The 12479-nt window shown below is 37.6% G+C and overlaps 1 protein-coding gene across 1 annotated transcript; it reads right to left on the reverse strand.

The window, feature by feature from the left end:
* Positions 1–2728: 2728 nt before the first annotated feature.
* LOC136834131 (uncharacterized) lies at positions 2729–3238 on the reverse strand. The gene has a single exon (XM_067096390.1). The coding sequence runs from the start codon at positions 3236–3238 to the stop codon at positions 2729–2731; it is 510 nt and encodes a 169-aa protein (XP_066952491.1).
* Positions 3239–12479: the final 9241 nt, after the last annotated feature.

The raw sequence follows: 12479 nt of genomic DNA on the forward strand, positions 1-12479 counted from the left end.
ACTATGACGTTGGTAGGATTAGAAATGGTGGTGATCCTTTGTTGAAACTGGTCAAAGTCTGGTGTGTGGATCCACTTGAACAGATTTGAGAATGGGTCTTAAGGATAACTTGTAAGTGAACTCAGATTTGTGGTACCTTTCTGATAGGTTCATTTTGTCACTTTGATTTATGATGGCAGATTCTAGCACCTTCTCTTTTGTATGGCAGTTCCTTTTGAAAAACAGCTCGTTCTCACTCCATTTATGCTTTGACTAGTATCCTTCATATGTACGAAAATCCCTGGGCTCTCTGAACCATATCTTACTGATGGCTCTTGCACAATTAGTTTTTGTGAAATGTATCTCACTCTCTTTCTTTTTATAAATCTTCAACTGAAAACCCTCATGGAAAGAGCCAACAGACAGTAAACCCATGGGGCGTCCAAAGGGAAATCAGCCTGCAGAGACAGACAAGTTATAGGAAAAGGTGATAAATAAAGAAATATGAGGGAATAGAAAATAAACCAACACCTGAAATTCTGATGTCATTAGAAAGCAGGAATGGATTTTCTCTCGCTTGAATATTTGGAGACCAGAGGATTCCCTAACTGCCCTAGGAAAACTATTCTAGATTATAGTTGTGGCCAAGGTAAAACTCCTAAGAAACTAACTAGTATTATACTTGATACTAGAAAATATCACACTGTTGAGAACAGCAGCCTACTTAGCACTGTAAGAAAAACTGCTAGGTCGGGTAAAGAAGAGTGCAGTGGACGCTTGCCTTTGTAATACATTATGTAATGAACTTACTTTACATCTATGCCACAATTCAACATTAAGAGTTGGCAAAATAAATGTGACTGATAGCACAACTCTATCCAGGCATTTGAAATGAGAGTCAGCATCAGAAAACCACACTGGAGAACAATACTCTATACTAGGAGGAAGAAAAGAGTTAAAGCATTATATATGATAACTTCATAATGAAATATTCTTAAAAAATTCCATACGATACCAACTTTTTGAGTGCCAGAGGAAGCAGTATTATGTACATGCTTCTAAAAAAATCAGTTTCTTATCAAAGAGTTACACCTAAGATTTTAAAAGAGGAACTGACACTTAAAACTGTACCATTTAAATGTAAATCATGATGCAAAGGCAAAAGTGTTCTAGATCAATTAACTACCATACTTTGAGTTTTAGAAGAACAACAGCCAGAAGAGTAGTATCATCAGAATATGCAATCAATTTGTTCTTCAGACTTTGCCACATATCACTAGTATGAATAATAAATAACAAAGTTCCAAGAGCATTACTTTTATGAATACCTGAAATGACATTACTAAAGCTATTATATTTGCCATCAACATAGAGCTTTTGTGTTCTGCATATCAAAAATTCATTCAAAATATTAATAAAAGATCCATAAATTACCAATAATCTTAGCTTGTAGATAAGTGCTTCATGATTCACACAGTCAAAGGCTGCAATAAAATCTAGATCAACCTTGCATGCTCCTGTACCCTCATCAAGAGCACTCTGCAAGATGGTATACATTGACAAGATTGCATCAGGAGTACCAAGGCCTATACAAAATCCAAACTGTAATGTTAGTAGCAGGTTATTATGTTCAATAAACCTACAAAGACACTCAGAGAGCAGCTTTACAAAAAACCTTAGATAAAACAGAGGTCATTGAAATTTTTCTATATGCCACCATAACTGTCAAGACCCAGAAGCAAAGTCTTGGCTTCTCTAGGCCTGAAGGCCATTGAACACAACTTAGGCTCTTGCAAGCGCGACTGATGCTACAGCAGGGACTCACCCCGTTGTTTGCTCAAAAAGATTTGAGCCAAAAGTTCTCTAAGGCAATATACAGCAGTTCCATCAGCTCTTACAAGGGGGGACATGCTTGAATCAAGTCTTAAAGAGTGATGACTCGAGGATAAACCACCACTTATGGTTACCACCACTGGAGAGAAGGATCCCCTTGACATCCTCATTATAAGCACTCTCATAGACAACCTGAGCTTGATTTCTAAGCTCAACAAAATTATGCCTCAAAAGTCCAATCGATCGTTCCTCCATAAATGACAAGCTTCTTGTTTTTCATGGTAGGTGAGTTATACCCAGCATTAAACTATGGCTTATCTTTAAGACAAAACTTGAGGATTTTAGAAGGAATTCTACTCATGATGGTAGTCCTAAGGTGATCATTTAAATATTATATTATTCAGACTTCTATGGATATTGCTCCACCTGGGATCACAGTGAATACCATCTCAATAGGCCTGGGATTTCAAGCATACATTTTTTGAAAAGCTAACACCAGGAGCGACCTGATCCTTCTCCACGGTATCCTTGATGAAACAATGATCAGATGAGCCCACCGGCAAACCTACTTCACAAGATACAATCCCTGTTACATCTGTACACACAAGGTCAAGACAGTTGCCAGAATGGCGTGTGGGTACATTTATTAACTGCTCACAACCAGAAATGATGGAGAAATCTAGGGCAGCAACAACATGACTATCTGTGGCAGTAACTGAGCTCAGCCATTCATTGTTCTGAGCATTGTAATCTTCTTCTTAACTTAGTCCCGTTTCTATATGGGGTAGCCATTTTGGATGAGCCACTTCCATCTGACTCTGTGGTGTACTTCTGCTTCATCAAGACCATTCCCCCTCAAGTCTTGCCTCACACAACCTCTCCATCTCTTTCTTTGTCTTCCTCATCTTTTTCTATCCTACGCTTCCATTTCCATAGCATGCCTGCCAAGATGGTCTTCTTCCCTTCTAAGTCGGAGTCCATACCGTCTCATTCGTCCCTCCTGCACTTTCTTTGATATTTCAGCCACCTTTGTTAACCCTCTTATATACTCATTCCAAATCCTATCCTCCCTTATTACAACAGACATCCATACTAACCTTCTCATCTCTTCTACATCCAGTTTCTTTTCTTCCGTCTTTGTTATATTTGCCGTTTCTGTACCATACAGCATAGCTGGTCTTACCACTGCCTTATGGAACTTTCCCTTTAGTCTTAGTGGCACTCTTTTGTCACAAAGGACTCCTGAGACTCCTGAGGCAGCTTTCCAATTGTCCCAACCTGCTAGTATCTTATTTTTTACTTTCTCATCCATTCTTCCACCAGACTCTACTATAGACCCTAAATATTTGAACTTGTTAACAGTCCTTATTTCTTTTCCATCCAACTTTATACTCTCCCTGCCATCCCTATCAGTGGTGGTACACATGTATTCTGTCTTTTACCTGCTTATACTCATTCCTCTATCCTCCAGCGCCACTCTCCACCTCTCCAACTTCCCCTCCAGAACCTCCCTCCTCTCTGTACGCAGCACAGTGTCATCTTCATATAATTTGATTGGCGGTACTGTCTCTCTTACCTCCTCCATCATGCTATCCATCATGATGTTGAAAATAAATGGGCTAAGGGCTGATCCCTGGTGTAACCAACCTTCATCTCAAATCCTTCAGTCTCCCCAACAAAGGTGGCTGAAATATCAAAGAAAGTGCAGGGACCTAGAAGAAAAGACCCTACAAAATATGAAGCAAAACCCTAAAATTTTCTATTCATATGCAAAAAAGATGAATAAAATAAGAGTAGAAATAGGTGCTCTAAGAATTGAAGGGTGATTAACGAATGAAAAAAATGAAATATGTAACATATTAGCAGAAAGATATAAGAGTGAATTTACACCTAGAATTGATAATGAAGATAATGATACAGAAATAAGAGATGAAAATATTGAATATTTATCGGACATAGATATTACAGAAGCCGATATTGTGCAGGCTATTAATGAAATTAAAAATGGATCAGCAGCAGGACCAGATGGCGTACCTGCCATGTTGTTAAAGAAAGTGGTTCATTCAATTGCAAAGCCGCTAGCAATATTATTGAGACAAAGTATAGATACAGGCAAGATTTACGATGAGCATAAATTAGCATATATTACTCCTACTTTCAAAAGTGGTTCAAGACTAGAGGCAAGTAATTATAGGCCTGTGAGTCTGACATCTCATATTATGAAAGTTTATGAAAGGGTAATAAAAAAAATATATAATGAAACACTTAATGAAAAATAGATTGTTCAATATAGGACAACATGGTTTTGTACCCGGAAAAAGTACACAAACCCAACTGTTAGTCCACCATGAAAGCATATATAAAAATATGATAAATGAAAAAGATACAGATGTGGTTTACCTAGACTTTGCAAAAGCTTTTGACAAGGTAGACCATAATATATTAGCGAAAAAAATTAGAAAACATAACATTGTGGACAAAGTAGGAAGATGGATAAAAGAATATTTGCAAAACAGAAAACAGATAGTGACTGCAAATGATGAGAAATCGGATGAAGCTATGGTAATATCCGGTGTGCCACAAGGTACGGTGTTAGCTGCATTGCTGTTTGTGATTATGATTGCAGACATAGACAGTAATGTTAAGGACTCAGTAGTAAAGTTTTGCAGATGACACAAGAATAAGTAGAGAAATTGATTGTGATGAAGATAGGAACTCGCTACAAAGAGACCTAAACAAAATATATAAATGGGCAGAGATAAATAGGATGGTATTTAACTCTGATAAATTTGAATCAATAAACTATGGTTATAAAGAAGGAATGCTATATGTATATAAAGGACCTAACAATGAGACAATCACAAACAAGGAAGCAGTTAAAGACTTGGTGTGATGTTGAACAGGAATATGTTATGCAATGATCAAATAGCAATACTATTGGCAAAATGCAAAGCAAAAATGGGAATGTTGTTCCGGCACTTCAAAACAAGAAATTTTTGAATATATGATTATGCTTTATAAAATGTATGTACGCAGTCCACTTGAATATTGCAATATAATATGGTACCCACACTACCAAAAGGATATTGCACAAATAGAGAGTGTACAAAGGTCATTTACAGCTAGAATAGAAGAAGTTAAGGACCTTGACTACTGGGAAAGACTACAATTCTTAAATTTATATAGTCTTGAAAGGAGAAGAGAATGCTATATGGTAATCCAAGTATGGAAACAGATAGAAGAAATTACCAAAAGCATCATGGAGCTAAAATTATCAGAAAGAGCAAGCAGAGGTAGATTAATAGTGCCCAAAACTATACCAGGAAAACCAAGGAAAGCACACAGGACATTAATCCACCACACACCAGCATCGATAATGCAGCATCTATTCAATGCGCTACCAGCTCATCTGAGGAACATAACAGAAGTGAGCGTAGATGTGTTTAAGAATAAGCTCGACAAATATCTAAGATGCATCCCAGACCATCCAAGATTGGAAGATGCAAAATATACCGGAAGATGCATTAGCAATTCTCTGGTAGACATCAGAGGTGCCTCACACTGAGGGACCTGGGGCAACCCGAATGAACTGTAAGGTCTGTAAGGTAAGGTTATACACTGATACATCTCCTGTGTCGTCTCTACCTACTTCTCTGGAATCATCTTCTCCCTCAAAACCCTCAAAATTTCCTGTCTCAGGACCCTGTCATAGGCCTTTTCAAAGTCTATGAACATATGTAAGTTCCTTTGCTTCTCTCTGAATTTCTCCATTAGCTGTTCCAGACAGAGCATACCATCTGATGTTCCAATTCCCTTCATAAATCCCAGCTGTTCTCTTCCTATTTCTACTTCATCTCCTAGTCTGGCATCTATCATTCTTTCTAATAACTTCAAGGTGTGGGACATTAGTTTACCTCTATACTTGCTACATTCTCATCCCCCTTGCCTTTGAAAATTGGTATCAATATACTTTCCTTTCACTCCTCTGGTATCCTCTCTTGACCTAAAATCTTTTCCATCAGAATATAAAGGATTTCCATCCCTTCATCTCCTAATGCATTCCATACTTCAACTGGGATCAAGTCCAGTCCTGTCCCCTTCCCATTCTTCATTTGCTTTAAGCTATTTAGCACCTCTTGCCTAGAGAAACCTATTATCATTCCCAAGTTCACTTGTCCACCCTCTCTTATTGGTCTTTCATTCAGCAGTTGTTCAAAATACTCATTCTATCTTTTCAAGATATCTTCTTCCTTTCTAAGTACAACACTGTTTCAATCTTTAATTTGTTTGATATTTGTAATATCTTTGGTGCTTGTGTTTCTGGCCTTTGATAGTATCAACATCTTCTTCAACCCTTCCCTTGTTCCCAATTCTGTATATGCATCATCATATGCCCTTGCCTTAGCTTGAACTACCACCTTCTTTACCTCTTTTTTTTTTTCTTCCTAAGCCTATCTCTGTCCTCCCCTAACCGTGATTCTTCCCATGTCTCCTTGCCTATTTCTTCTCTTTCACTGGTTCTGTATGTCTCCATCCCACCACCAGCTTTCCTTTTCTTCCCATACCACCCCTGATGTTTCCCCAAGTACTTCCTTCTCATACTTCCTAATTACTGTTGCATTATGTGTCTACCATTCCAGAACATTTTCATTTCTAGATCAATATCCTCCATACCTTCTTTTTAAACTCTCTTCGCATATCACCATCCATTAATAATTTTTACTACTTGATTTTCTTACTCCTTTTGTTTTGGTTTTCTTTTCTCTTTTCTACTTCAAGTACACACATAAAAGTCTATGCTGGGGGGATATATGGTCTCGTGGGATAACTTTGCAGCTTTTGACTTCCCATAGCCCTTGCCTTCTGTAAAAAATAGTAATCTATTTTAGAGCATCTACCACCAGTCTTATGGGTAATTAGGTGTTCCCTTTTCTTTTTGAAAAATGTTTTTACCACTGACATGTCAGATGCCATGGCAAAGTCCACTATACTCTCTCCTTCTAGGTTTCTCTCATCCATCCCATGACCTCCATGCACATGCCTAATTATGTAATTTTCACCTCCCACGTAACCATTCAAATCTGCCCCCACAACAATCTTCTCATGCTCTTCCAGCTCATGCATCACTCCATTTATTTCACTCCAGAAATAGTTCTTCTCTTCTGTGCAACCCACTTGTGATGCATATGCACTAACAATATTCATCACTTCTCCTCCACAGCATATCTTCAATCTCATGATCTTTAAAAATTTATGAGCCTGTATGTTATCTGTTAATTATGAATGAATGTTTGTGAGACTAATTCGGTCATTCTTCCTACGCACCTCCGTCACTGCATTCTTCAGTTCCCCTGACAGAACTATACCAACTCCATACCTACCTTGTGCATTTGCTCCTCTATAAAATAACTTTTATCCATCACCGAGCTCCTTTGCTTCCACCATGTTTCCTTAACACATAAAACATCCACCTTTTTCTTCCTCATAAGATCACCTAACTCCCTTCCTCTCCCCATCAAGGACCCAACATTAAGCTCTCACACTCTAATGCCTATGTAAGGTAACTTCTTTAGCTGCACCCGCTCATGATGCAGCACCCCTTGCCCAGTCACAGTATGAGGGTGGTGTATCTATGCGTTGTTTACAGAGTATGCCCAAGCACTATTCTGTTCCATATTATGGCTTAGGCATTTTTGGTTTTTATGGTCGGATGCCCTTCCTGACACCAAACCTCCTTATTCATCCGGGACTGGGGCTGGTGCTGAGTTGGGCTGGCTTCCCCCCGACCTGCCAGTGGCTAGGATGCTCTGAGCATTGTAATCACCAAATAAAATGAAACATACCTTGGAGTCAGCTTCCTAGACTGCTGCCATTTTGGTAAGCAAGCGGCCATAAATAGAGCCATCCAAACCTGGGTTCCTATAGCTAACAAAAACATAAGATTTGTTAGTCTTCCACAGACTTTAACCACTTGTTTTTTAGGACATCCACACTCATACAGTGGCCTATGAATTGCAGAGAAACCTTCTCTAATATATATAGAGCCATTCCATGGTCCCTTGGAATGGCATTATGCTTGAGTAAAATGGACATGCTTGGAAAAATGTTGCAAATCAGATACAAGAGTTTCAGAAAAAAAGGATAACAAAATTAACAGTAATAACAACCAATTCCTTTTTACCCTTAAATAACCCACAGAAATGTATTAAATACATTTCTGTGATCGATTCTGTGAACCAGGATTAAGTTCAGTATCACCAGAAAGAAACGACATGTAAAGTAAGTATAAAGAGCAATAACAGGAACAATATATACATGTAAAATCAATAGTAAAAAGTGTATACCCATAAAATATAAAGTTATTGCAAGAATGAAAATAGGCAACTGGGAGGATCCTGCACACTCAGCAAGGACAAATACATCTTTAGATTTGCTGGACACTAAAGGAAGGACAGATTAATTCATTGGTAAAGATAAAGAATAATAAAAAGATACAGGTAAGCCAACCTTTTGCTAAACCACCAGGAATCCTTGGCACTTATATTAAGCCTGTCATGCACACCATTTGAAAAACAAGAGGAAGAGGGAGCTGGCAGAAAAAAATTGCTGGAGTGTGTATATCCAAGCAAGGGAATTCCAATCCAAAACAGTGGAAGACGCCCCCACTACAAGGCTATGGCATCGCCTAAGGTTGAATAAGAGTGATTTATTTAAGAGAAAAAGTCCATAATCAGAGAAGAACCCAACAATAAGCTATAGTGGTTAGCCCTGGAGGGGGACTTAATCTTTCTAGTGGTAACAGCTCAATGGATGACTGGTACCTTGGCCAACCTATTGCCTACTATTTTGCAATTCAAGGCTTGGCTAAACATCTCTGCTTGGCACAATAAGGCAATGCAAAACAGTGTTCCTAAGCAGGTAATGTAAGATGATGAATCATACGCTAGGACTTTTGTATAAACAAATTTCACCAGATGAAGAATATTAGTCTGAACTTTTCATGTTTCTAATTGCCTTTAATGGAAAAAAATTAACTATGAAGAATAACATGTTAATACCTTTAAACAAACTGATAAAAATTTAACAACCCCTCTGTAACCCTGTAATAGAGCGTCAGACCATTATATTCAGAATCATGAGTTAGGCTTTTTTACATAACTTCCTCTTGGTCTGAAATGAGTTGTTTTTTATCCTATAAGATAATATTCTTTTTGGCCTAAAATGAGACTATTCAGGTATACTGTTTCATTTTAGAACATGAACGAATGCATTTACAACCCTTAAGTCAGGCAGCAACCATTTCACCAAGTACCTGGCTGCAGTCTCTCAACTTCAGTGATATTTGAGCTCAGTAAAGAGCTCATTTTTACAAGGTATAAAGGTGTTCTACTGTATAACAAACAGGCCACATAATTATATAGCGTACGTCAGTTCGTTTGGAACAACAGTCTTGATTTATGAATGCAACGTGCCACATGCGGCAGATTAACCTACCTCTTAATACACTGCTATTATTACAGGCTTCATATGTAAATATGTGTTAAGCACGAACACACTTTTCCTGTATGGATGGTTCTCAAGCTGTATCTGGTGGGTTTTGAGGTCAGTCAGTAACAATGTGAACCAGTAATTAAGTTCAACAATAATAAAAGCCATTTTTGTTGCAAAACGCTGATGCATATTGGTACACTTTTATATTTCATCACAATTTTTTTCTTGAATTATTATTAAATTTCCTAAAACGAAGAAAGAATATTCTAGAGACACTTGCGATGACACTTGCCGTTTAATTTTCAGATCTATAATTTAATATCAGTTCAGTGCATGAATTACTTTCATAATCCAGAGGAGTATATTTACGAGTACTTATTAATGATGTATAAGAAAATTACTGCAGCCACAAGTACATATAGTTTCAAGAGTCCTATAGTATTTACTCTCTTTTAATGTATCAGATATGAACACTTGCAATAAAATGAAAACCTGATTTAAATAACTGATCCAGGAGGGTTACAACTAATACAGGAATCATGTTAAGCAACCAAGCTATGCATATGAAAAAATGACATACCGGTACTCTCTTCAGTCATTTAAAACTATTGGAACTGGACAACAGAAGTGTTGGAAACCAGTATCTGCAGAGCACCAATTTAAGAACAGCACGTATAGAGGTTCCACTCTGACCTAGGTCTTCCAAAATCCACGCAACATAACAATACACTAGTATTGAGTGACATGGTATCCAAAGATAAATTTTTATAATATAGACACTTGTTATATAAGTCAGAGAAGTGGATGTGATTTACCTGCTCCCTCTAGCCATTCCTTAAACAAAAATTGTTTATGGAATGGCTAGAAACAGAAGAAGTAGGGCAAAAGCACGTCGCATGACTAGAAATAAAGACAATGGGTAAGATATGTGAATGACATTTTGATAATATAAGAGTGGGAAAAAGGGACCTGGAAAGGCTCATGGGTGAAGTAAACAAAATACACAACAAGAGGAAGAAAATGAAAGGAGTTCCTGTTTATAAGAGTTTTATTGAAAAGGGAAGGTGATATGACAGATATAGGGTCTAAAGGGAAACTACTCGTGTTAACTCATACAGATTAAGTTTTCAAGTCACATCTCAGAAATGAAAATAAGCTCGATGACCGGGCTTCTAATCAGGGCTTATAGAATCTGCAGCCCAGAGCATTTAGAGGGGAAATGAACTACCTAATGGGCAGCTTTAAGAATTTAGGCTACCTAGATCACTGGTGGGGCCTGGCACATAGCAAAGACAGAAGCCCATATTTCGGGGAAAAGCAAAGAAGGGTAAAACAAATAACAGGAAAACCATAGTTATTCCAAACAACAGCATGATCAAATCGCTCAACAAGAAGTTAGAACAGCACACATTGGCGGGGAATTATAAAAATACTGTTAGAAACAACATCGTAAAAACTGCTTGCCTGGAGAAGGAGAGGAGATGATGGGGGCAGGATTACAGTCCGTTAGTCCGAAGGCCCGATAGTCCGAAGGCCCGATAGTCCGAAGGTCCGATAGTCGTAGGTCTAAGCCGGCATTCCGAGGCAACCGCCCCCCACCCCCGCCTGATTAACCAGGTGGCATACACTGTACCTTTGTAACAACTGTGGCGAGATATTACAGATAGACTAGCAAATATGCAAATGAAGAGCCACACAGCGCAGACAGAATATTAGATATTTCAATCAGGCCTCAGCTATGGCTAAACATTGCTGGGAGAAGAACCATAGAATGGATTGGGATCAAATGAATTTCGTATTTCGTAGCACCGACAAAACCACACGCCTCAGGTTAGAAAACCCATAATGTTTTCCAGGAAGACCAGGAAAGGAACAATTGTGAGGATTCTATCACGTGCCATTGAGCTTACAAAGTCGAGGAAAAAGTCTGACTGAAGACGTGGAAAGGATTGATAGAGTTAATGAAATCCCTGAAGGAGGAAGGATGCAGCTGCGAAGGTCACAAGGAGGCAACGCCCGCGGGGCGAGGCCTGATACCAAGGTCACAGGACAGGATTGGGAAAAGTAAGCTACTGACGATCTTGTGCTTACACATACGTCTGCTATGTATGTTTTTGTTTTATCATTTGGTACCTTGAAGATGCAGGCAGACTCACCTGTGAACGCCTGGTGATAAAGAATCCTCTCTTTGAATCTCTCGTATTACTGAGGCCCTCTGTGAAAGTGTATACATACATACATATAATGTGTATATACATGTACATATATATATATATATATATATATATATATATATATATATATATATATATATATATATATATATATATATATATATATATATATATATATATATATATATATTATATATATATATATATATATATATATATATATATATATATATCCTTTGTTGTTATATATGTTCTGTTGTGTTTCATATATCTCTCTCTCTCTCTAGACCATCTGTCTATCGACTTCAAGGATTTAAAAGATTCTCTCTCCATTTTTGATATAGATATATATATATATATATATAAAAGTAATATATATATATATATATATATAATACCTACTGCACAAATGGAATGAGTCAAAACATCTGTGTTGATCTCATGCTGGACGAGTAAGCATGGTGCGTTAGGTATGTGTGGCTGACGGGAAATTTCCAGAGTAAATTTGCTCCTTTGTATATGGAAAAAGGGATATAGGAGGTGATAAGAATTATAGAGTTTTTATATTGCATAGCATATTGTAGAAAAGGTAGAGCGGATGCGACTCAAGCGACGGTCACGAGACAGCTGTACAATAATTTTGAGAGACAAGAAAAAACTGAGGTGCATGGAACAAAAGAAACTTGAAATGATCAGTGGGTTTTATTTTGGGCTGTTTTCCATTTACACACTTCGTATCTTTGTTTAAATGGTTTTAAGAATACAAGTTTTACTTCGTAAGGCGTTGTTTATAGATTTGTTTGTTTCTATCAAAGATTTTGGTTGACTTTTTTGGAAAAAACATTGGGACTTCCTTTCCATTGTAAATATTAATTCTAGCATTAACAATAATCCTTTCGACTGCTTCTACAGTGGCTATGTAATCATTGCTTTGAAGGAGCACAACTCAAAGCCAGACAATGAACAGCACCACATTCAAGTGTTCTTTGAATGCCGTAAAAT

This window comes from Macrobrachium rosenbergii, chromosome 53, assembly GCF_040412425.1.
Source record: "Macrobrachium rosenbergii isolate ZJJX-2024 chromosome 53, ASM4041242v1, whole genome shotgun sequence".
Taxonomy (NCBI): Eukaryota; Metazoa; Arthropoda; class Malacostraca; order Decapoda; family Palaemonidae; genus Macrobrachium; species Macrobrachium rosenbergii.